Source organism: Monodelphis domestica, chromosome 7 (genome assembly GCF_027887165.1).
Source record: "Monodelphis domestica isolate mMonDom1 chromosome 7, mMonDom1.pri, whole genome shotgun sequence".
Classification (NCBI taxonomy): Eukaryota; Metazoa; Chordata; class Mammalia; order Didelphimorphia; family Didelphidae; genus Monodelphis; species Monodelphis domestica.
The window spans coordinates 277,987,782-278,015,068 of record NC_077233.1 but is presented as its reverse complement, the minus strand read 5'-3'; the positions used below and the strand labels follow the sequence as shown (position 1 = coordinate 278,015,068).

Sequence of the window (27,287 nt, the reverse complement as noted above, 5' to 3'; positions counted from 1 at the left end):
AAAATTTTATTTAGTCAATTTAGAATGTTATTCCTTGGTTACAAGAATCATATTCTTTCCCTCCCCTGCCCTCCCTCCATCCCATAGCCGACATGCAATTCCACTGGGTATTACATGTATCCTTGATCAGGACCTATTTCCATGCTGTTGGTGTTTGCACTTCGGATGATCATTTAGAGTCTACATCCCCAATCATATCCCCTCGACCCATGTGATCAAGCAGTTGTTTTTCTTCTGTGTTTCTACTTCCAGTTTTTCTTCTGAATGTGGATGGTGTTCTTTCTCATAGATCCCTCCAGGTTGTTCTGGATCACTGCATTGCCACTAAGGGAGAAGTCCATTACATTTGATTGTGCCACAGTGTATCAGTCTTGGTATATACCAGTATTTTTTTAATGGTTAAAAAATTTAAATATACTGTGGTGGCCTTATAAATTCACTGATATGGTAATGGAGAGTTGGGGAATTGTGGCTTTTAGGTGCTACATTTTACTTTACTGAGCCAAATGAGTTGTTGAAATAAAAAAATAAGCAGTCTTATATTCACTTTATCTTTCATTCATTTGTGTAACTGTGAAGATAGTTTCCTATGGAAATCCTTTCTTATGAAAGCCTGTCAGTTTTCTTTTTTAATTTTCAGAAAGATTATAGATGCAAAAGTAGTAATATGACTTACTGGCTATTTATATCTTCTCAATCCCCAGTTATTATTTATACTCCCACCAAGATCATGGCAGACCTTCTCCAACCAATTACCCTCACTGAATTTTGACTTCCAGATTCTCTCTTCTCTACCCATTGGAGAAGGCAAACAACATGATTACTGATGTACTCATATACAAGTATAGCTATAAATATTATTGAACCAAGTGGAATTGCGCGTTGGCTACTGGAGGGGGTGGAGGGAAAGAACATGACTCTTGTAAACAAGGAAAAATAGTTACCTACTCCCCAAATTATAACATCTTTAAATTTTAATTTACCTTTTTTTTAAACCCTTACCATTTGTCTTAGAACCTATCTAAGTATCAGTTTCAAGGTAGAAGAGTGGTAAGGACTAGGCAATTAGGGTTAAGTGACTTGTCCAGGGTCACATAGCTAGGAAGCGTTCGAGGTCCAAACTTGGCTGTCTATCTGCTGAGTCACCTAGCTGCCCCTGAAAATGATTTTGTTGAAAATTCAAATCATATATTTTCCTAAAGTGACAAGATGTTTTTTTTTAAATTCATGTATTCTTAGTGCTGGCCAGCGCATTTGTATAGAGTAAGCACTTCATAAATATTTGCTTAATTTAATATGTACATGTAACAAATGTTTGAGAAAAATAAAATACAAAGGAGATAAAATAAAAAGCAGATATAATCAATCTAATTGGTGATTTTATTCATAGACTCTACTAATCAATGTCAGCATTTTAGGTATTTTAGACTTGAAAATTCCTAGATAATATATGAAGGCATAATGAACTGGAGGGATTCCATGGGAACTGGAACAACCTCCAGGAATTGATGCAGAATGAAAGGAGCAGAACCAGGAGAACATTGTACACAGAGACTGATACGCTGTGGTACAATTGAATGTAATGGACTTCTATATTAGTGGCAATGCAGTGATCCAGGACAATTCTGAGGGACTCATGAGAAAGATGCTATCCACATCCAGAGAAAACGGTGGGAGCAGAAACACTGGAAGGAAAACTGCTTGATCACATGGGTCAATGGGGATATGATTGGGGATGTAGGCTCTAAATCAGTGGTTCTCCACCTTTCTAATGCCGTGACCCCACAATACAGTTCCTCATGTTACTGTGACCCCAAACCAAAAAATTATTTTGGTGGCTACTTCAAAACTGTAATTTTGCTACAGTTATGATTCGGAATGTAAATACTTGATATGTATTATGTATTTTCATTGCTACAAATCAAACATAATTTAAACATAGCGATTAATCACAAAAACAATATTTAATTATATGTTAAGAAATATTAATCTAGCAGGAGGCAGCCTGAGTGCTAGGGCGGGAGGCAAGTCCTGCCTGGGGAGGGGGTCCGCAGACGCTGCCTTCTTCTTCCTGTCGTCCCCCTCCAGCTTGAGCTGAGGTTTCACTTTGCTGGGGTTACTTGGCTCCATTATCTGCTCCAGGAGATATCCGCTCCAGGACTCATTCTTAACCCCTCCAGAGCCAGGGCCCCGGTGCTATCTCTGGGTCTCTGATTGAGTCCGGTCTCCAGGCAACAGGGTGAATCCATCGCCCCTCATAGGGGGAGGGCTGCTGATAGGTAACTAATATTAGTACAATGTGTGGGCAGCAGGGTCCCCGTTCTTTCCAAGATCTTGCTGTAAAGTAGTGTGATTTCTCAGCAGCTAAAGCCATCGGAAATATGTATTTTCTGATGGCTTTAGGCGACCCCTGTATTTTCGTCATTCGACCCCCAGGTTGAGAACCACTGCTCTAAATGATCACCCTAGTACAAATATCAATAATATGGAAATAGGTCTTGATCAACGATACATGTAAAACCCAGTGGAATTTCTTGTCAGCTCTGGGAGGGAGGAGGGAAGGGGGTGGGGAAAATAAATCATGTAACCATGGAAAAATATTCTAAATAAAAATTAAAAATATAAAAATGTAATTTTATTTGTAATTATCAGATTTTAACTTGATTTGATTCGTGTTAAAGTTAAAACACTGTTAAATTTCATGTATGTCTACAAAATAAGAGGTAAACTCCCTGATAGAATGGAAATTTCTGTCTTATTTATGACTTTTTGTATTCTTGACAGTGCTTGGCACATGGTTGGTGACCCTAGCCAAGTCACTTAACTCCAATTGTCTTGTCCTTACCAATCTTCTACCTTGGAACTGATACCTAAGACAAACAAGCCTCCTTGATAAGAATTACTGGCTGCCTCATTGAAGTAGACATGACTTTTTTGTTGTTGTTTATGCAATTTTGGGGTTTATGCAGGAGGGAGAGAACCTGGAACTCAAAATAAATTTTCTTTAAAGATATTAAGTTAAAAAAAGGGATTGGGAACTATTTAATGAAATGAATAAAATACTAAAAATCAATTACTGGATAATTAATCATGTATCTATTGATATCTTGCACTGTTATGTTAAACAGTACATTGCAAGATAGATTAATTGATCTAAGCCTCCTAATAAAATTTAAATGAAAATTACAAAAAGTTCTAGTCCCTCTTTTGGAATACTAGGGCTATTTGACTTCAAATTCCACTTTTTGAGGAACTGAGAACAGGTTATTTCTGTACTGATGAAGCTAAATACATCATGTTTTCTGTTGCGCTATCAATGCAGGCCCATTCTCCAGCCACATTAGTCATAAAATTTCAGATCTCTTAATGGCGGAAGGCTCCAACAAGATGCTCTTTTCCGTGTGTCATGTTGCAGTGAACAAATGAATGAAACTTTAGAATTTTAGAAATTTAAAATTTAGAATAGAATTTTAGAAAGCGTTAAAGGAAGACATGGCAAACCACTTCAGTATCTTTGCCAAGAAAATCCCAGAATGAGACTTCAAAGAGTCGGACATAAATGAAAATGGTTAAACAACAAATTATTCCCTTAGGATGCTTCACAGAATCATGGCAAAAAGTTGGAAGGGATTTCAAATCTCGTCCAAATTGAAAAGAAATCTTGTTTACAATATCCCTGAGGTTGTACTTGAGAATTTCCACTGATGGTGGGGTTGGTGGTGGTCATGCGACTTCCCTCTTTTCCTGAGGTCTACCATTTTGGATTTGTGGATAGTTCCATCCATTTGGAAGTTTGTCTAAATCTACTTCTGCAAATTCTACTCACTGCTCTAAACTGTCCTGTGGGGTCTCGACATTACAGCCTTTTTAAATCCTTGAAGGTAGCTCTAACATCCCCCTTAAAAATCTACCCTTTGTTTGGCTAACTGGTTAACCTAACCACTATGGATGGAATGGCCTTCTAATCCCCTTGCCATCTGGAATATCCTTCCTTGGAGGTGGTCCAGCTTGTTGATCTTACTTTCCCTAAAGTGGACACCTAAAATTGGAACAAAACATTCTAGATGTGATCTGCTTAGAGCTCAGTACAGGATGACAACTTTATTAATGAAGGTCTAAGTTGATCCTATTAGCTCTTGGGGGCTTTCATGCTTGAACTAACTTACAATCCAAGGATTTTTGTATTAATGATACTGTACCATTTTTATTTGTGATCCTGGAAAGGCCCTAGATGTAGTACCACTTCCAGAAGGAAGTAGATAGCGCAGTGTTTTGATAAAAGGCTCTGGAGTCAGGCCTGAATTTAAATTCAGCATCAGACACTAGTTGTATGACCCTGGACAAGTCACTTAACCCACTTACTTGAGTTTCCTTATCTGCAAATGGGGATAATAATAGCACTTACCTCCCAGGATTGATGTGAGGATAAAATGAGCCAGTCATTTTAGAGTGCTTACCACAGTGCCTGGTACACAGCAAGCACTAAATAAATGTTGGCTATTATACCAGGAAGGCATCAAACTCATAAATCAGGCAAAAAAAAACCCACACAAATATTTATAAAGATAAGCTCATTTATTCAAGTCATTATTGAATTTAAAGGCCAAAAAAAATACACTTCTCATCTGTTATGAATATCAAGGCTGGAATACCCATCCTCCCAGCGCTTACAATTGTATATATACACACATATACACGTGCACACACACAAAAGTTAACAAAAAAGTGCAAAGCAGAATTAGGATTTGAAGACAAACCAAATGACCACGTAACAAGCTGTTGTCATGTTTACGGTTCAAAGTAACAGCATAACACACCTAACTCTGAGTACAGGCTCGAGAAAAAACAGGCACTTGTACTTTCTTTTATGCTGAAATTATGTTGTGTGTACTTTTCATTAGTTCCCTAAAGACTTTTTCAGCCAGCAACGGAACAGGTAAACTAATAGAAACAAAAATGATACGTTTCACAGTCACAATTCACTTCTGGATAAAAAATGTGTATAGAAAACTAGACCCTGAAAGATCCCCGAGAGAGAGAGAGAGAGAGAGACAGAGAGACAGAGAGAGAGACAGAGACAGAGACAGAGAGGGAGAGAGAGACATTGAGAGACAGAGAAAGAGACAGAGACAGGGGGGTGGGGGGGAGACAGAGACAGAGAGAGAGAGAGAGAGGAGGGGGAGAGAGAGAGAACAAAGACTGCATTTCATGGACTGATGGAGTCCAGTAGGAATTTCACAGTCTGACGAACATTCAGCAACAGCTAACTCTCCTAAAGCATCTCTAGAAGGCTAGGAAATGGTCAAGGGCTGGAAAGATGTACGTTTTCCCTCGTGCAGAGAATGTCACACACTCAAAGGTTTGAAAGGAACACCAAGGAAGTTGAAATAGTCAATGAATGAATGAATGAGGTTTAAGGATTTGGTACTGAAATTAAAATAGGCACCAGAGAAGTTGCTCTTCTGGGCTTTTGCTCCCTTGTATAAGGCACTTTGTAAAACAACCCTGGTCAAAGGTGACCTGGGAAAGGAGAGAGAGCAAGAATTCTCAAGACTTGCATCCCCCTCTCTCTCAAAGCTATGTTCCTAGGGAAAGCTTTTCTGGCTCTGAGAACACAGCCGTTAGGATTAAAAACCTCATAGAACCATTTCTTTGCATAGCATAGCTGTTAGGGTAGTAAACAGATTTTTTTAAAATAACCATAAAACTCTCCTGAAAAAAAAGTTAGAACAACAAATCATGTGTCCAGTTCTTGGGACAGGGAGAACCACAGCTATGGTCTAAGACCGGAGAGGGGATCTACCCGGACTTGTAAAGGAAGGAAAACACATCGCTTCAGTTTTTTAGCCATGTGAAGGTTTCCAAGGGTTCTCCTCGCAGCAAATGGGCAGATCCGAAGGCTAGGTGGAACGTGAGACGGGAGGGACCTTAACGTCCATCGTCCCCCATTTCTACGGTCACCCGTGATGACTACGAGCTGCGCCTAGCTAGAACGTGGGTCTCATTATCTCTGCTCTAGAGTTCAGCTTTGGACCTCATTCCACGGTAAAAGCCAATCGGTTTAACCAGGCTGAATATTCAGGGACTTGTGGGGGGACAAGCTCATTTCACCTCCTGGTCGGATGTGCCAAGATCCCCAGGAACAGCAAAGCGAGGAACATGCCATGATCTCAGTTAACCCTCACAACAGCCCTGTGAGGTAGGCAGGTCGGGTAGGTGACATTTATCTATTTTACAGAGAGAAAAGGGCTCGCCCAAGGTCCCATCGCTTGGAGAGCCGGCATTGTTGGGATTCCCAAATGAGGGTCTTAGCCTCCACCCCAGGGGGGCCACAATGGGGGGAGGAGGGGGGACCAGATCTCCCTGATTGTTCATTCACACAGTTATGGAAACCATCACAGAAAATCTTGTGGGGTACAGAAAGGTTTAGGCACCCGATTTAAGTCTGTGCGAAGAGAGGCGATGAATGGATGAAAGATGCTGTTGGCAATCGTAGGAAACAGGCAGACGACAGCAAGGAAAAACTGGGCGGAAGGAGACAGGGAAGACAGGAGATGGAGCAGGAACAGTGTGAGAAATGAGGGGAGAATGAATGGGTCTGGTCACTAGTAAGCTTCTTCCCAGACAAGATGGACACCCTGTCCTGGCCAAGGGAAGGCAGGGTAAACCCAAGCAACAACGAGACGGTCCAGAGGCTCGAAGCTACCTTTTCTCTCTGTAAAATCAACACCCAATACAGCATCCCAGTATTCGCCTCCACAACTCCTAACCTCAGTGACACGGAAAACATGATCATGAAAGTGTACACAGGAAATTCAAGTTTATGCCACACTACTGGAAGAACAAGTCGTCTCCATGATCTCTACACATCGACGTAAAACCTGAATCAAAACAGATCACTGCATCCCACAATTACAACCCGATTTGTCCATTTTCAACAAAGCAAATTGCGATTAAAACATTTATCGGTCCTCAGAAATAAGGCAATTTGGAGACTGAGCACGGAAACAATCTAGCATCCGACACTTGCTCCGAGGGCTAGCGCGCCTCAGGATTAAAGTGGGGGGAGACAGAAATAGACTATGAATACTACAAAAATGGCTGTCGTTGAGCTAAACCTTTGGACAACTATTACTCGAAAAGCAAGCTGAACAGGGCATTATTTAAATTGCACTCATTCTCCAGAAAAATTTGGTATTTGTTATACTAGGAGCAACAAAACCTACCCTCTACAGTGTAGTCAAAGAAAAGACTCCTAAGCATCACCCGGGGCACAGCTCTGGTACAGAAGCTTAGGCGGAAGGGAGAGTCACAGAGGTTACTGGCATCATCAGAGTGGGGCAAAGGTCTCCCCCATAAAAGCAGGGAATGAGCCCACTGTCCTTATGGAAAAAGCGTCAGAGGAAGTACAAAGGCCAAGTCAAGGGGATCCAACAGGAGTGGGTGAGGGAGCAGGAAAGGAGAACAACAGAATCAACGGGTTCTATTCACAGGCAGGGCAGACTGGGAGAATGGAGTAAGGAATGGGTCAGAGGTTAAGGAAATAAAGGCGGATGAAAACGGGCCAAGACAGATGGTTAGAGGCCAACTGCAGACGTGAATCTGCAGAATGGAGCACCTTTTAATGAGTCTCTTTGGTTCAAGGATCTTGAGCCCTTCTCCTATTGGCCCCCCAAGACCTGAGCTGGGGAAGGGAGCCTCCCATTGTCCAAGAGCATCCTGAACTGCAGTCAGTTCCTGGTCCTTCCTACCGAAGCTGTACTAGAGCTCGCAGAGTGGTGGAGAGTCGAGGACGGTCTAAATCACCGACTCTGCTACAGTAAGGATGGATATGAGATCATCATGGTAGGTGGAGGAACGAGACGGGCAGAAGGAGAAGAGTGGGAGTTAGAAGAGAAAGGCCAATTGTTCCATGAAGAATGAATGATTCCGTGTTTCTGGTTAAGACGCCCTGAATGCAGGTTGTGGTACTGAATGATGCTGGGTCCTCCACTTGCAAGGGCTCTTCAATTTATATTCTATTTATAGTCTACCTTTGTCTACTAAAAGGTGGTTTGATGGTCTGAATAGTGTCTGGTTCCCCTCCATAATTACATGGGGAAAAGGCAGGGAGGCGGACTGTGGAAGAGGGGTAAAAGCCGTACTTGAGTGAGGACATCAACAGTGACTATGCAAAAAAAAAAGTTAGATTTGGGGCAGACACCCCCACCACTTGTGCTGGGGGTGGGAGGCATAACAGTCCAAGTGGCAAAATCCATGCACCAGTTCTTGGTAACAATAAGCAAAGGAAAAGTATTTTCTCTGCTTGCAGAGAGACCGACGGGATATTGAAATATGAGGTGAACAGAGGGATGCAGCCAGCTCTGTGGGGAGGACACTTAACCAAAAGGGAAAGGCTGGAGCAGGCAGGGTGTCCCTAACTACACCGATGGCACCAGAGCCCTAAGATGAATTAATTAATCTTCCCCCTAAGATTATCAGCAGCTAGGGAGTTTCCTGGTTCAATCTTTGGCAAATTAAAAGGGATGAAAGTAAAGTTTTGGGGTCTTACTGGATTCTAAGCTCTATGAGTCAGCTTCCAAAAAAAGCTAATGCAATCATGGGCTGCATTAAGAAGAGAGGCATCACTTCCAGGAACAGGGTGGGGATCATTCCACTGTGCCCTGCCTTTATCAGATCTTATCTGGAGTACTGCACTTAGTCCTGGGTGCCTCAGTTTAAGAACAATATGGATAAACTGCAAAGTGTTCAGAGGAAGGCAATCAGGATAGTGAAGGATCCTCAAGTTGCGTCATATGGAAGTCATTTGAAGGAACTGGGCATAGTTAGCCTGGAGAAGACTTATGGGTGACACAACTGCTGTCTTCAGGGATCTGAAGGACTCTCAGGTGGAAAGGGGTTTAGACTGCCTCAGAAAATGGGTAGAAGTTGCAGAGATAAATTTAGGTGTGATGACAGGAAGAACTTCCCAACAAGGAGAGCAGTCTAAAATAGGATGACTTACCTACCTAAATAGGGGTAGGTTGGACAACCACTTGTTGAGTCTGATGGGGATTCCTTTCATGTGTGAGTTTAACTAGAAAGGCACTAAGGTCTCTTCCAACTCTCACATTGTAGGACTCTGTGTTGATGTAATGGCAGACTTATGACTACAGGAAGTCCTGCATGGCCATGACTACAATGAGGGCACTAAGATAGGAGAATCCCATTTAGATATAGTCTTAGGATCGCTTCTTGGCCTTTTGGCTAAGATCAGATGTAGAGATAGTCTTAGGGAATAGGAATAGTCCATGTATTAAGAGGTGCATTAATAGTTTACAGTAAAGCTTTAAAAAAATTGGAAAGTTCCTCTGTCTTACTGTCCAATCTTTCAGGGAAAATATTGGTACAGGAGGCTATTGAGATACAGATAGGGTGGGCATCTGAACCCGGAATCAGGGAACTTCAAGACTCTTTGGCAAAGAATACAACTTCAGGCTGAAGGCAAAGGCATCCTCAACTCAGTTGCCTGCCTGCCCCATGACAGCGAGAATTCTCCCTGTATAGGGTACCATTTTAGTGCATAAAGGGAAGCTATGAGATATACCACACCATCAACTCACAACCAGTCTACATCTAGGATAAACCATGGTGGAGATCTGGGATAGACAAGCTTCATTGATGCCAGGAGAGAGCAAGACCCATTTGGGATTGGTGATGGACAAGCTAGGCTCACTTGTGGCAGAAGGGAAAAAAAAAGAAATGTTCAAATCGAGTCCTAGGGGAAATCCACCTGGGAGAAGACACAAGGGACCAATCTGCCAAGGCCAGCCAAGCAGATTCAATCAAGGCACAATTGGGGAGCCAGAACCTAAGATCATAGCAGCAGAGGACGAGGAAATGAACGAGAAGGTTGGAGTCAGAGCAGGTTGATGCCCGACAGAGGATGGGGATGATGGATGATGCTGACTAAAGCCTTAAGGTAGAAACCTGCAAAAGGAAAGAGAGGGCTTTTCAGCAGCCCCCTGGGGACTTTCTCTAATACCTCCTTTGGTTCTTAAAGGGCCTTAGCCCTTACTAGCTGATTGGGACCTGGCAACTGATTTCCCAAAATGTAAACTTGTAAACCAATTTTAGCAGCATTTTCCAGTCCTTCATAAAATTAAATATTACAACAAATTTAAAGCAAAATTCTTATATATCACACAAAAATTTGGCAGATTGATCATTTGGAATTAACCACCAATCACTGAAGGTAGAATGCAGTGATTTTTAGCTCTTTGCAATGGACAACTTATTGCAGGGTAGGCTGTTAAGAACCATAATCAGATCGTCTCCAACAAGGGCATAAATAACCAACAATGCTTATATACAGTCTCTTAAAACTTACAGCTAGAAAAGTCATGTGCTGAGTCAAGTTGGGGGCAAGAATCCCACTCGTCCTAGTGATTTGGAAAAGTTTCTGAATAATTACATGAGGCATTCTTGTTCTGATTGTAGTAAAACAAAAGGCAAAGTTGGAAAAAAATCCCAGCAAGTTTACAAAGAGAGGCAACATAGGTCCTTGATTGTTTTCAGGTCTTTCATTGAGCACACTTGGACGCTAACTTGGTGACCCAATATCCACTGTGATTTTGGTATAGAGAGGGTATTTTTCAACCGCCAAAAGCTGGTAGGTAAGTGAGTTCAAACCGTCATGGTTCATGGTCTGTCTAGTGTGTGCAATTCTGTCAAATCTGAAAACAGAAAAAAAAAAGACAATGGTGTCAAAATCCAGCTCTGATGAAGAGCTACCCTTCTCTTCCTCTTTTCCTTCCCTTATCCTCTCTGCTTGGAATGACTGCCAATAGCAGGCATTTGAATTAATCTAGCTGGAACAAGAGGAAAGATATTCTTGAATCGAGACTAAAGATGGTTCATTCATTCTTAGTTCCCAGAGCTCAGGATGGAGCAAAATAAAAAAGAATCTAATCTAAGGAGAGGATAACCTCATGACACAAATACAGCAAACTGTCAAAGTGTCTCCAGTTTTAAATCTAGGCTGCTATTCTAGTCCTCCTCCCACTCTTTTCTCAAATAACTAGCTCTTGAATGTCTAAATGCCATCAACTTAAACCCTCCAGAAAAAGGAACGAAGAACACACCTTTGTGGATTGGGCTCATTTTTTTGATCTCTTGAATGGCGGATCATTCGACATTTTCCAATGACAGCATTTGGGCGTGATATAGACATGCCTTTATAAATTAATCTGTAAGTGTTTTTAAGAAAAGAAAATAGTCATTCTCACAAGGAAATGGTAAAAAAGTAGTAAGTATAATACTTTCTGAAATACTGGTTAGCGTGGTACAATGATTTGCCAAGTAACCCTTTACTAGGACAGTGTCAGATAAATGACCCAATAACTACTTAACTCTTTATCACAACTTAACATTTTGTAGTTACAGCCATTCATCAAACAGAAAGATAATGGAACTTAGTGTGACCAGACAGGACTCTTTTCCCCGTCTGCCACTCTTTGAGCTGAATTTTTGTTTTCATTTTAAAAACAAAAGCTTTCCCTTGAAAACGTGACTCTGTGTGATCGAGGCTGTCAAAAGTTAAAACATACAAACTCTACTTTTCATTAAATTCACCTTATTTCTATTGTTAACTTCCCCCCACAAAGCACGTTGATAGCACTTACTCATGGTTTCTTAGAATTCAATGATTCATTTAAGGGATATTTATTTGGTAATCTATTGTGTTCAGAGCACTGCACTACGTATAAAAAAAGACAAAAATAAATAAAGCCTTACTCTGCTCTCAAGAGGCTCAAAGCCAGAGATAAGGAAAGCAAACAAAAACTGATATTGCAAGATGAAATGTTTTATCGATCGAAAAGTTATAAAGTACCAGGAAAATTCCCAAGAGGGAGAGATAAAATTTTAGTTAGGAGGGTTAGGAAAGGATTGATTTCATGAAAAGGAGAGCATTTCAGTTGTACCTTGAAAGACAGTTAGGTAGGAGGCAGCTAGGTGAATGTGGCTGGGTATAAATTATATAAGGGAGAGCATTGTGGGATGTGGTTGGCAAGGAATACCTTGAACACACACACACACACACACACACACACACACACACACACACACACACAGGTTCGTTATGACTGCGGATGACAAATGTTAACTCTAAACCACGAATGTGAGTATATGTAAGACATACTTAAAAATGTGCTTTTTGATTTTTTTTAACCAAACAATTTAATATAAACAATGTTTTTTAAACCTTCACAAAATACCCATCAGTAACATTTTGGAAACTGCTTTCATAATAGATTTGGATTTTATAGACAAAGGTAATTTTCATAACCACATAAACTGACGAGTTTTATTAGACTATATAAAGTTGAATTATAAATTTCAGGTCCTTAAAAAAACAAAACCAAACAAAAGCAATTTTAGGATATTACTCTAAATTGATTAGAATGACAAAAATGTTAAAAGCTAAGATAGAATCCAATGTGGGGAAACAAGAAGTCTACTTCATTCTTAGTGGGACTAGAGACTGAAGCAAATATTTTGGAAAGCAGAATTATAATAACCCAATAAAATCATGAAACTAATCATGCCTTTTTTGCCTTAGGAATTTGTCAGGCTTCTACTTTAAAATAGGATAAAAAGGAGAAAGGGATCTATTTGAACAGAAATATCATAATTGCTTTATTTTTCATAATTAAAAAATTGGAAAAATCTGTATTTCCAATAGCTGGAAAATGGCTAAATATAAAAATGATAAATGTGAGACACAAGGAACAACAGAAAGATAAAGGTGATGCAGAATGAAATCAGCACTGTATACACAGGTATAATGTTTTGTTAAATTAGAAAAAAGGAAAAGTGGGGCTAATGATGCAAGTTTCTGATGGATCTAGAAGTAGATGAAATATAAAAACATTTTATTGTTTGTTCTCTTTTGATTCCATCTTTCTTAAAGGCCATGGAATTTGGGTAAGATTTTCTCCCTTGTTTTCTATGCTGATTTGATTGTTTCTGTTTTAAGTTCATAATAATTAAAAAAAATTCTTTTTTCCATTTCTCTCAGGGTGATCCAGCACTAGAGACCCACAATTTGGAAGTGACCAAAGGAAGAAAGAAATGTACTTTCTAAGGGTGGCAGACATTTTTTAAAATGGCTATTTACACACAAGTTGAACAGATATTTACCTGTTATAAATATCATCATCTTCACCTCCCCAACCCCAATAGTTATTAGGAAATCCGTTTATTTTGAGGAACTGTTCTTTACTTAAAGCAGAGACACCTCCAAAATATTGGTTATAAGGTAATCTAGAAGGAGGAAAGAAGTAAAAAGATAGTTAGTACAAAATAGAGATTTGGGTGATCAATCACTGATAAATACATTTTTAACACTCATTTTTTCTCTTCCATTTGAGGGGCAGAGAGAAGAGGAACAATTTCTCAAAGATTTTATAAACAATCTAATTCAACAAAAATATCTTTAAAACACACACACACACACACACACACACACACACACACACACACACACACACAAAACCCCTTTACCTTCCATCTTAGAATCAATACTGTTATTGGTTCACTTGCCCAGGGTCACACAGCTAGGAAATGTGTCTGAGGACAGATTTGAACTCGGGAGACTCCCATCTATGGGCCTGGCTTATAATCCATAGCATCACTTAGCTGCCTCCAAAGATATAACCTCTAAGGATGTCAACATCAGAGCTCTCTTTTCTTTCAGAAAAGTCAATCCCTTATGAAAGCCTTCATCAAGAATTAGTGGCTCAGGTAGGACATAAACCTATTTTTTTCCTTCACTCCAAGGTCAGAGATTTCTCTCTCTAGATTTCTGCATTCCCAAGTATCTAAAAGTACGAAGTTATCCTCAATGAGGCTCCACTACCAATGGATACGTCTCTTACAAACTAAATTAATTTTTAAAAGTGAAATTAAATGAGGAAGAAGAATGGGGGGAGGGAGATTGGGGCCACTCCTCCCCCCAAAACAACCCCCCACCTCATAGAAAGTGAAAATACCTTTCGGGAGGAGGGAAGAGATGCAATCTGAGAATTCACTAGTGCAAGGAATTCCAAGTGGAACATCTCAAGATCTACCAAAGCAACTTATCTTCTGCAACAGAAGAGTACTAGTGAAATGCCTAGAGGGCACTGGCCCAAATCACAAACTATCAGGAGGTCAGATTAGGATCTTATCCTGCTCCAAAGTCAGCCCTCTACCTACCATGCCAAACTGCTTCTACACTTCTTAAAACTTTGACTTTTCTTTTTTTTTTAAGTTCATCTGAGGGGCAACCAGGTGGCTCAGTGGATAGAGAGCTAGGAGGTCCTGGGTTCAAATCAGAATCAATTCCAAGACAGAAGGTAAAGGTTTAAAAAATGTCCTGCTTTTATAAATATATAAATATATATATATATTTTTTTGTTTGTTTGTTTTATTTTTTTTAAAGTAAAAAAATTAAAGAGGGCAGCTGGATAGCACAGTGGATAGAGAGTCTGGAGTCAGGAGGATCTGGGTTCAAATATGTCTTGCTGTGTGATTCTGGGCAATTCACTTAATTCTATTTGCCTCGCTCTTGCCACTCTCCTGTCTTAGAACTGGTATTAAGACAGAAGGTCAAAAGCGAGAAAGAGGGAAGAGAGGGAGGAGGGAAGAAAGGAAGGCAAGAAAGAGGAAAAGGGAAGAAGGAAGAGATGAAATAAGGAAAGAAACAAAACTCGATTTCAGGAAGTTGTCTAATACATTACCACACTAACTTTGTCTGAGAGAGGAGGTAATATTACACCCCTTTAATCTCCTGCCTTGATCATTATAATCAGCATGTGTTCTTAAGCATGCAATAAGATGGAAAACAAATGAATATAATTTAACCTTCATACCTGAAAGTTATCTTACCTATATCCAAATTTATCCATTGACACAGAGAGGTGTCTCGGCTGATCAAAACACCTGTAGGCATTCCTGTCATCCATAGGAATCAGATCTACATCACTAAATATAAAGCAGTCGTAGTCGTATTCTTTCAGGGCTTCCTGAAAGCCTATATTCAGAAGCTTAGCACGATTGAATGTTTCTTCGCCATCCTGGTTTAAAAACAAACAAGCACTCATTAAAGTAACAAAAAATCCCAACATGGGTCCTCCCACCCCTGGTTCATCAATATACTTACCTAAGTATCTTTACTACCCAAGAGCATGACAATTCATAGGACAAATTAATTATGACCAACCATTACATATTTCGAAGTTCAAAGTTTCACCAAAATGTTATAAATAAATAAAATGATCGGACAGTGACCATTCGGAGCCCGCACTCCATTTTTCTCTGTCCCATGCCCCAGGAAGTGTCTGAGATCACACTGGAACCCAGAACCTGGCTCTCAACCCACTGAACTAGCTGTCGGTTCCTTCAGGTAATCACTCTTGACATAACTGGACAAATATGGAACTACCATAAATAAATCGTGCCACATCATCGTGTTCAATTTCTTATTTAAAACATTGGATACTTAAAGCAAAGCCCAATGATGGGAGGTACTCCCTTTCCTGGGAAGCTTTGGGGAAATCTCTGGGTATTCAGTGAAGTATAAAGGTCAATTTAACTTCTTTCTTTAAAATGTCACAATAATAAGGTTCTTATCCTGGATATGCTTGTGTTTTAAATCGTTTACACTTACAAGCACCTCACCACAACTAAAAATGAATGCTGTGAGATTACAAAAAACAAATGACTTCGAATATGGGATACAAGGAGACACCTCCTTTGGCTCCTTTGCAGAGACAGGGGTGGGAACTTTCCACAGATGTGGAATATTGCATTATAATGTCAGATTTTTTTCATGGTGTTGATCTTTTGCTGAAAATTTTTTGTTATAAGGGATGCCTAAGGAGGAGAAGTGGGAAAATATAAAGGTTATACAAAAAGAAAAGATTTCCATTTTTACAAGTCTTTTTTTAAAAGTCACTTCATTTCCTTAGGACTAAGGTAGAATGAAATGATATCTAAGGTCCCTCCCAGGTCTAAATACGATGATGCTATGATGATGCAACCCCAGTGGAGACTAAATTTACACTGTTTTATGAGCTCTTAAGTGTTATAGAAATATAAGATCACCTCTAGTTAAAGATTCCTAGTTATCTTTCCAATGCCAGGTGTACAAGTATAAAGTGTTTTGTTTTTTTTTTTTTTAAATCTCACTTCTAAAAGCCAACAGTTCATTCTTGGAACAAAGGATTCCTTTGATCAGTATTACAAAGTACTCAAAATTCAGTTCCCAGCATGACCACTTGTGTGAAAACCAACCCATAAATAAGCCAAAACACACATTTTTGTTTTCAAAGGAGTGACTTTTCCTATATGGTGTTTAAAAACATCCTTATCTATAGCTAATGTACCCAAGTTTGTTTTGCTGACCTAATTTTTTGCCCCTTTCTTTTAAAAATTCTTTCATACAAAGGATGGCTTGCTAGATAAGGAGGACATAGAGACCTATTCGGAAATGAAGAGATACCAATAAACCCCCCCCAAAAAATGTCCCAATCTATAGCTTTGTCCTGTTTAACCAGACTTCCAGGATCACCCAGGCTTGTGTGCAACACCCAACAGGGACCTTATTCCACAGAGACCCGAGAGAAGAAGGTGAAGGAGGGCAGAAAGCAGCGAGTCTGTCACAGGATTAACATTCAATCTTTTTTTCCTTTGGTCTCATGACGAAAGTATTTTATAAGTAGCCTATGCTGACTCTGGGTGAGCCCCCTCGGACTTCGCACCAAATGGTCACCTGGTTTTATCACAATCCCAGGCTGTTTGCTTGGAAAGCACATGACTGCATTTTGTCTCCCAGACACAGAATTGTCACATGCCTTCTCCTAGATTAGTGATTTCATGGTAAAAACTTTGCTGCTTCTTGTCCAGAGACTCCAGCACTGATGGATTCCATCAGAAGATTGCCTTCAAGTACAAAAAGAGCTTTCAACGAAAAAAGAGTCGGAATCTGTGGCTCTCTTTGGCCCTCCAGGGCTAAATAAGGAATAATGTTTTAGAATATTTATTTTTGTCATCGACCCCCTTTAAGTCAGTTTGGTGAAGTCTATGGACCCAGGAAAATGCTTCTAAATGAAAACCGTCCAGGAAATCAATGACACTTATTTAATATTTTAAATATTAAATTTAAAAATGGAAACAAAACCCAAAAGTTCTTAAATTTCAGGAACCTCAGCTTAGAACTCCTCAATCAAACTGCTAAATCTAATGAAAAGGACATCAAAGTAGAGGCAGCCACGTAGCACAGTGGACAGAGAGCCAGGCTTAGAAATGAGAGACCTGGGTTCAAGCCTGACTCTGAGGTCAGGGTCCTAGCGGTAAGACCATGGACAAGTTCCCTTAATCCTGATGACCTAATCAATCCTTGCTGCTCTTCTGACTTAAAATGGATAAAGACAGAATCAGAATGTAAGGCTTTAAAAAGAGGCGGGGGGCAGTAGGGACGGGCATAGAAGAGATCCACGAATGACTTCAAGACCAACAGGAGCTCTCGGACATGACAGCAATGGCATTTGTGCAGATCTTTGATCTCCAACGAGCCCAAGGCTAAATAATAAACCCCCAGAAAAAGCAGAATCAAGTCCTATCAGCCTCAAACTGCACCCAAAAGACAACCAGACACTTGGAGGCACTGCGAGAGGAGACAGACAGAAAGACTAGCAAGAGGGCAAGTAAGACAGAAGCCTAGACATGCTAAGAAGAGGATGCTCTGGGGCAATAAGCAGAAGTAACTCAGAGTAGCACTCTGACCCCCACTGAACTGAGGGGCCAGAAATCCTTAGACCAGAGGCAATGAATGTTCTCAGCATTCTCACCGGGGCTCTGAAAAGAACTGAGAAGGAACAAAGATTTATTAAAAGCCTCCCAACAATCTTGTGAACCAGGTCCTAGTAATGATCCCCATTTTGCAGGTGAGAAAACGTAGGCAGAGAAAAGTAAAGTGACTTTCTCAGAGTACACAGGTAGCAAGTTTTGGAGACCAGATTTGAACTCAAATCTTCCTGATACTAGATGCAATGTTCTATCCAATGAGACCAACTTGCTGCCTCTTTGGGAGGAGGTAAGTCGATTTTGGATGCAAACACAGGAGATGAGAGAAACATAAAAAGGGGCAGCTAGGCCTGGGATCAGGAGGGCTTGGATTCAAATCTGACCTCAGATACTTATTAGCTGGGTGACCCTTAGGCAAAGCCACTTGATCCTGATTACCTAGCCCTTGCTATTTTTCTGTAGTACAAATGGTACAAAGACAGAAGGTAAGGGTTTAAATAAGAAAAGAGGATTTTCATAATGGGAATGGGTTAAATGATGATGAAGCACTTATAGAAGGAGAAGAGACACGACCAGAATCTCATTGGTTTATAGGGTCAGGAAGACAAGCACAAATTTTGGGGGTGGGGGGTGGATTTTGTTCTAATTTAATGGTAGTGATCACAGAAGAAAAGGAAAGGGAAGGAAGAGACAAGCAATAACCTAAGTTATAAAGGGGGAAGAACAGATGGAACTTCCTATTTCTCATGAAGGATATACAAATCTGGATGGGGAGAAAAGGCAATGTGTGTACTACACTTTCATCTAAACTATAAAAGGAAGGTCTCTGGCTCTGTCACACACACACACACACACACACACACACACACACACACACACACACACACACACACAGAGTTTGGTGTAGAAGTTAAAAACCCAACAAGGGAACTGATGGATACAAGGAGAATGAGGACTTCAGAGAGAGAGGAGAGTCACAAGTGAAACAAATTTCAACTTCCGAGGATAGATGGCGAAAGGGGATAGTGATTTTTTTTTTAAAAGGAAAGAATAAGGACCAGCAATTAGGGTTTGGGAAAGAAGAAAAGAGAAGCAATAGAACAGATCATTTCAATTACAGATCATTAATATCAATCCTACATTAACAGAGTAACAGGATGAAAAAAGGAAAAAATAGAAGGGGATCAGCACAATTAACAATCTTGTATGGTGAGACAATAAAATAACATCAATACGTGCACTTTTGGGCATAGTACCAACTACTTGAAGGAAAAAGTAAACCAAGTATAAGAAATAAATGGCAAAAAATAAATATTTGGGGATCCCTTATAGACTTGTTTAACATTATTGAATTTGACCAAGTATATTCAATATTGTTAAATTTATTAATTATTATATACATATTAATTGTTAATTCAATAATGTTAAACAAGTAAGTAGTTTGGGTATTGAATAGAATTTTAGCAAAATTAGATTGGAGAGATTTCCTGCAATTAATGAATGGGAACAGGGAGAAAAATTTAGCTAGTTGGCAACTTTATAGAAACTGAGCCAGAGCTTAAAACCACATTATAACAAATGAAGAAAAGGTGAAGTGTTAAACCAGCAGAAACAGATTCTTGCAGGCTGCATACTGACTTAGAAAAATACAAATGAACATGACCTATGTTGTATTGTATTTTTATTTATTGTGTTTAACATTTCCAATTACATTTAATTTAGTCTTACAGTACTTGTTTTGCTAGCTCTGAATTGGATATTTCTGTATTAAATACATCCTTTACTGACCATAATGCAAATAAAAAATGACAACCAATAAAGATCCTTTAAAGAAAGTTTCCAAATATAAATCAAGACCAAATAACTTAAACCTAAACCTAAAGAACAAACTAACAGGTAGCCATAACAAAGAAAATGACAATAACACATCAACATTTTTGGGATTCAGCCAAAGCAGTTTTTAGGAGAATGAGAGAAAGTGACGGTTGTTCATCATTTGTATTGGAAGAGGACCAATGACATCCTAATGCTCGGGTCAAGGTACAGTGTGTGAGAAAACATGCTGGAGGACGTGGGTCCTGGTTTTCAAAAAAGGTAAGAGAATGAAATCTACAAACTAGAACTCAAAAAGCTTAATTTGGAGTCCTGATAAAATTCCAGGAATTATTAAAAGTCAGCTATCTAGAAAAGGAAGTCGTGACTGCAAAGCATCCCCATGACTTCATCGAACACAGGTCATGTCAGCCTCATTTCCTCTTTCTGAGAGTGGTAAAACAAATGCAAAATGCTCTCTCCTCAGACAGGGTTGGAGCCAGCCAGAATGACCAAGAACCAATCATCAAATTTTCAGTGTGAGCATTTATACAATTGGAAATGGTACAAACCAGGGCTGAATTATTGTTAACTGTTAACAGGTCCCTGCCACAGAGGCTAGTTTTTCTCTGAAAGGTCAATGAAACAGAAACCTGTACACTTAAATATATCCAAGAATTAAGGTTTCACAGTCACTTAAAGTATAAAAAGAGGCAGCTAGGGCACAAGGGAGAGAATGCTGGACTTTGGAGCCAGAGGACTCACCTTCCTGAGCTCAGATCTGGCCGCGGACATTTCCTATTTGTGTGACCCTAGGGAAGTCACCTATCCTTGTTGCCTCAGACCTCATCTGTAAAATAAGCTGCAGAAGGAAATGGCAAACTGTTCTGGTAATTTGTCAAGGATATCCTAAATGGGGTCAGGAAAAGGTGAATATGTTTGAAAAACAACAATTTGAAATATAGGATTGATCAGAAGACCAACGTATGGAAATGCTGGTAAAATTGTGATGGGATATTTCCTGAGTCCTGGGAGAGGCGAAAGCTATTTCTTCCCTATTGACAGACAGAGACAAGGAAGTCCAGTTCTTCTTCCAACAACTGTTTGGCCAGTAAAGGAGGAAGCTGGCACTTGCCCCCTTACGGCAGATTTCAGGGAGCTAAACATCCTTTCCAGACCTGGGGAATGTGATAGTGAAATCTGTGACACCACATAGTGTACAAGCAGTAACACAGAACTCAGCAGAACAGGGAGGGAAGGGAGTATCAGAACTAGCTGGGCACCAGCAGAATGGGCAGCCCTGAGCAGTCAGTGTAATACATCTGCCAGAGGCCTTTGGTTACAGTAACCTCAAAATCTCCTCCATTTTGCTTCTAGTATTCTATTCAAGGATTAAGCCTGTGTTTGCTCTTCCCCAAGAATGATGGGTTAGACTCAACAGCAGCAGCCTGGAAATCCCCTTGCTGTTAACTAGTGGGGTTGTCTCTGTGATCTCCCAGAAGCTGTGGGACCACTGAACTCTGCCCTAGAAAAAGGAGTGGGGCTCTCTAGTCCAGCCTACAAGATTATCAAGCACAAATGAACTGCTTTTAAATGAAGTCCTCATCGACCCTCTTCCCACCCTTCCGTATTTGAGCTCCCGTGTCCAAGTTAGCAAGGTGTGGAGATTGTTGCAGAATTGGCAGGTGTCCTTTCCCTGGGATAGACTGGGCAATCCTTCTTAAGAAGGGATTGTGAGATCAAGACTTAGATTGGTTTGACAGCAAGACAGGGAAACTAAAATTCTGCATGACTATGGAGAGAGGATTTATCTGGAACAAAGAGGTCAATGTCTTAGCTAACTTGGTGGTAATCCTAAACCTCTAAATGAAAATGACAAAAAGTCTCTACCATAGAGGCCTGGAAGGATGCCCCTACAGCAGCAATGGTTTGGAGTCACTGATGAGGTCTCCCAGAGGAAGAAGGTTTTGCTAGTGGACCAGGGCTAAAGGCCAGCTCCAGAGCAGGCTGTATGAGGATCAGTGACTATACCAGAAGTGATCTCTGCTAGGGTTCTTATGTTCTTGGTCCTGGCCATTATGTAGCAGTAGAAGCAGAAAATTCATTGTGACTTGCTTCTAACAGAACTTCTTTCCTGACCAGATTTAGCATATTGTCCTTCCAAAGCAGAGAGAGAAAAGTCTCAAGATTTCTGGTTCTAGTTCCTTCAAGGGGCCGATGTCTTTTTTGATGTCTCCTTTTCCAATCCTAACTAGACCAGAATGCACACATTCCCCAAGGTCAGGGAGGTTCAGTACAGTTTATTAATTAATTAAGTGGTGAAAGAGCTCCTGGAAGACCATAATAATCCTGCCATCAATAGATATGATGTGATGGGAGCATAATGATGACTGAAAAGTTCTGCTCAAAAATAAGGATAAATTTTCCCTTAAAAGTTAATGAAATGTATAGCTGAGATTCTATTGCTTGCCTCCACATGAAGTGGTGGAGGGACAGAGTTAATTTAGGACTCAACATTTATAAACATGATCATTAAAAAAATTTACATTGATTGAAATAAAAAAACCCAAACCACTTAATGGGGCAGCTATGTTGATTGAAATAAAAAAACCCAAACCACTTAATGGGGCAGCTATGTAGCACATTGGTAGCCTGCCAAGTCTAGATAGAAAGGACCGGGGTTTCAAATCTGGCCTCATACGTCCTAGCTGTGAGACTCTGGGCAAATCACTTAATCCCAATTTCCTACCCCTTACCACTCTTCTCTTTTAGAATCTTATCTTAGTATCTATCCATAACTAAGATATCGTTTTAGTATCTATCAATACTTAGTAACAGAGACAAAAGGTATGGGTTTAAAAAAAATAAAAGATAATGAAACCATCTTTATTTTTGAAATGAGGGGGCAGCCCTTCAATTGGGGAATGGCTAAACAAATTGTGATATCTGCTGGTGATGGAATTGTGCTCAAAGGAATAATGAACTGGAGGAATTCCATGTGAACTGGAACGACCTCCAGGAGAACATTGTACACAGAGACTGCTACACTGTAGCACGATCTAATGTAATGGACTTCTCCATTAGTGGCAATGCAGTGATCCTGAACAACTTGGAGAAATCTACGAGAAAGAACACTATTCACATTCAGAGGAAGAACTGTGGGAGTAGAAACACAGAAGAAAAACAACTGCTTGAATACATGGGTCGAGGGGATATGATTGGGGATGTAGGCTATAAATGAACATCCTGATGCAAACACCAACAACATGGAAATAGGTTCTGATCAAGGACACATGTAATACACAATCAAATTGCACCTTGGCTACCAGAAGGGGTGGGGGAAGGAGGGAAAGAATGTGATTCTTGTAACCAAGGAATAATATTTAAGTCACTATAATATGGCAAACTAGTCGGTGAGAACTTAGACAGCAGTAAACGTGGTAGAGTTCTCTGGAAAAACACAGGGGGAAATTGTAAAAACAAATTTTTATACCGATTTTAATAAAAAAAAAAAAGATGGGTATGGTATCCAAATGGAGGAGCGAATAGAATGCTCCATTTGGAATGTTTGAAGTCAGGAAGTTTCTCTTCAAATCTGGTCTCAGACTCATTAGCTGTGTAGCCCTGGGCAAGTCACTTTACCCTGCTTCCCTCAGTTTCCTTATTGTCAAATGAGCTGGAGAAGGAAATGGCAAGTCACTTCAATATCTTTGCCAAGAAATCCCCAAATAGGCCTGTGAAGACCTGGATGTGACTCAAAAAACCCAGGCCAGGGAGGTAACAACAAAACAAAAAAGTATTTCAAGAGTTGTCCTGTGGAAAGAGGATTCGATGTTTTCTGCTTGGCTCTTTGTGAGTAGGATTAGAGCAACGGATAGAACCTGTAGAGTGTTCAATTTAAGAACAAACTTTCAGCACCAGTTTCTCCCCCTTGTTGGAGGATTCCCAAGGCTTGCCAGCCAGTATATATACACAATGGGAGAAGTTGACTTTCAGATATGGTTTGGGCTGGTTGGTCTCTGCTGATACCATTAGGAATTCTTAGTCATCACCGGAGTGGGTACAGGAAGAATGCCAGCACCCAACTGGCACTGTGTCAGCGGAAGGTGGCAGCCGATCAGCTGTCACTGGAAGCCACAGCTGGGTAAATAGAGTCCTGAGGAAGAACAACCCTATTTCAGGCTCCACACCATAGAAGGGAGCACATTCTTTTCAGGGGATCCCACCATGGATTAAATGACCACCATGGTCCAGGAAGGGGTAGACCCAATTCCTGCTTAGAAAGTGTAAAAGCGGGGGGCAGGTGGGTGGCTCAGTGGATGGAGAGCCAGGCCTAGAGATGGGAGGTCCTGGGTTCCAATCTGGCCTCAGACACTTCCCAGCTGAGTGACCCTGGGCAAGTCACTTGACCCCCATTGCCTAGCCCTTACCACTCTTCTGCCTTGGAGCCAATACACAGTATTGACTCCAAGACAGAAGGTGAGGGGTCAAAAAAAAAAATGACTATGATATCGGTTCCCTGCCATGTTGACTAGCCAATATTTGATGATGATATGAAAAATCTAATAGTCTTCACAACACATGGAGATCATTACCATGCTCAGACAAGAAACAAGCTTTGGGTTATTAAATGGCATTGGCTTTTGCGGTCCATGAGCCCTGAAGATATAATAGAAAAATAATATCAGGGGATAGAGTGCTTTTAAGGTCAAAAGGTAACTAACAAAAACCTAAAAGGCCTCCTAAATATGTTACCACCCACACAAGCAGGCATACCCACACGATCAACAAAAGCTGGAATAATTAAAAAAAATTACAAGATTATACCCCCCCCATTGGAATTTTCTGGTAGGGCTGACTGTCCACTAACAAACATGGACAATTGTCCATAGCAAGATTGGAAAGAAATTGAGGGATATTTCAGGGCTGACAGGATGAAGATATTCTTACAGTCATTAATTTCTGTTGGGGGAGGGAGGTGGGAGAAAAATAAAAGCATTACAAAGCCCCACAGGAAAAAATTTTAATGAGTTTTTAGACACAAAGGGGATATAAAAAGATATCAAGAAATATACAATTGTAACAGTCACTATCTCTAAAAAAATGAGGAGGCAAGTGCTTGAAAACTTTGAGGGAATAAAGGGGGAAAAGCAACTATATTACACATTTGCCAGCCCCTATTAAAAAGAATTCTGCCAATTTATGCTAGAGAGATGCATGTAAAATACACACAATTTTAAAAAACCACCTCTATCTCTTGATCCTTTCAAATAAGAGAGTCAACCATCAACTAAGTAGATAAGACTTCTCCAAAGATTCTAGAAAACATTAGTCTGAGATGCACAAATTAAAATCACAAATATATCTGCCTCAGTTTCCTTAACTGTAAAATAGGGGTAATATAATCCCCTACCTCAGTTATCATGAATATCAAATGAGATGTTTTGTGAAGCACTTTGGAAATCATAAAGGGCTGTGCAAATACTATTATTATTATATTATTCCATCAGATTTAACATAGTTTTTCATGCCATTACAGTACCTCTCATTTTAACTAGGAAATCTCAAACACTTTAAGTCACTGTACGTACATTTATATGTAATTACAACAAAAGCATCTCAAGACATAAAGTCTGTAAATAAAAAGATGGGTTCAATTAGCCCAATGTGAATCCTCACTCCTAACTCTATATCCCAAATTTCCCACAAATATTTTTTTGCTCCCCCCCCCCCACAATGTAACAGGGACAAGGCAAGTGGGGTATAGTCCAGGGGAATCTACTAAAGATGTCACACAGTAAAGAGATCTGATTTCTCTAGCAAATCCAGCTTGGAATTGGTTCAGGGGAAGCCGAGGGGGAATTTTAGAAATGTCCAGCAAAAATTAACTATTTTAGGTCTTTCTTCCTACCATACATATTTAATATCCCCTCATGTATACCTTATTTATTGAAAAGTGATTTGGATGGGCAGGTAGATAAGCACAATGGATAGTGTTGGGGCTAGAATCAGGAAGATTTTAGTTCAAATCTGGCCTTAAACACTTATTGGGTGAGTCTGGGTAAGTCATTTAACCCTGCTTGCTTCCCCCTCTAAGTGACTTGGGCTCTCAATCAATTAATTAATGAATCCATCCATCTATCCATCAATCAAAAAGCATTTATTAAACACTCATTATGTACCAGGTAATGAATATACTAAGTCCTAAGGCATAAACGAAACTGTCCTTGTCCTCCAGTTTATATTCTAAGCTTCTTCCTGCCACCACAGCAGATAGTTTTTTAATACCAATATTTTCCAGGTGGCAAAGTTGAAGAGTGCTGGTTTTGGAGGCACAGGATCTAGGTTCAAATCTCTGCTGACATTTAGTGGCTATGAGACTTGGAGCAAATAATATGACCTTACTGAGCCCTGGTTCCACCCGCAAAATAAAAAAAAAGTAAACCTTATGGAATTGTGCAGAAAATGTCTAGTTTTCACAGGAGAGAAAAGGAATATATTCAAATGTCTCTCCTATTTGCCAGTAGCTTTAAGTCTCTGCAATAAACCTAGTAAATCTAGGGTCTTAACTCTTTTATGCCAATGGGTAATAAATTAGTACAGGAATAACTCATCAAGTTCTTCAAGTGCAGTCACTAAACATTTTCTTATAGCAACCCCTCAACAGAGCAAAAATTCATATTCTTCATACAATATAAAACTGTCTATAGACACAAGCATATATTTGTAGCTATAAATATAAATTCATAGACCTATGAACATAAATTTCTCTGTAGCTTTTTTCCTATGGCAGGAGTAAGGGATCAATTCACAATGACTTATTAAGGACCTACTATGTGTCATGCATTGGGGATACAAAGAAAATTAAGCAAATGGTTGGACAAGAAAATAGGTCATGAGATAGTATGGTTTGGGATACAGATAGATACAGATAAAAGTACTGAATGGGGAGGTAAAAAAAAGAAATCATAAAGATATTTTATTTTTAAAACTCAGTGTTGGTTTAGTAAGAATTCTTTTACTAACATTGTGTCTTTAAAACAGATTCTTGGGTTCATAGATTTAGGACTAGAAGAGACTTCAGAGGCCAAATGCCCAAATCTCACATTTTATAGGTGGGTAAACTGAGGCACAGAACTAGATGGATAGAGAACTGGGCTTGGAATCAAGGACTCACCCATGAGTTCAAACCTGCTTCAGACATTTACTAACTATGTGACTCTTGGTAAGTCACTTAATCTGGTTTGTCTCGGTTTCTTAAATTTGTAAAATCAGCCACAGAAGGAACTGGCAAATTACTCCAATATCTTTGCCAAAAAAAACCCAAAAGGGGGTCTGAAAAATGACTGAACAAAACCTGAGGCCCAAGGAAGTCAAATGACTTGATGTTAGCATGCCAAAAAATATTCTTTTTTTCCCAAAGCTGTATAAACAGTCAATTTTAAGAAGACTGAAGAGTCAAGAAAGGGGAAACAATTTTCTTTTTACAGATATCTACACATAGTATTATTGAGGATCTAGGGATGCATCCTGATGCGATCACATCCCTTTTCTAATCTTCCATTACATGTAAGTAACTTTACAAATACTTTCCTGGGCCTAGCTTAGCATGTGTTACATTGAATCTGTGTTTTCTAAATTTCAGC

At 39.8% G+C, this 27,287-nt stretch overlaps 1 protein-coding gene across 1 annotated transcript in view; it reads right to left on the bottom strand.

Moving 5' to 3' along the window:
- Positions 1-4,556: 4,556 nt before the first annotated feature.
- Positions 4,557-27,287, bottom strand: part of B4GALT1 (beta-1,4-galactosyltransferase 1) — an 85,926-nt gene continuing 63,195 nt past the window's right edge. Inside the window, exons 3-6 of the mRNA XM_001363800.3 lie at positions 14,911-15,098; positions 13,183-13,305; positions 11,124-11,228; positions 4,557-10,715 (exon numbers count right to left, since the gene is read on the bottom strand). Of these exons, the coding sequence (XP_001363837.1) occupies positions 10,583-10,715; positions 11,124-11,228; positions 13,183-13,305; positions 14,911-15,098 (549 nt within the window). The 3' untranslated portion in view covers positions 4,557-10,582. The remainder of the gene's footprint in view (positions 10,716-11,123; positions 11,229-13,182; positions 13,306-14,910; positions 15,099-27,287) is intronic.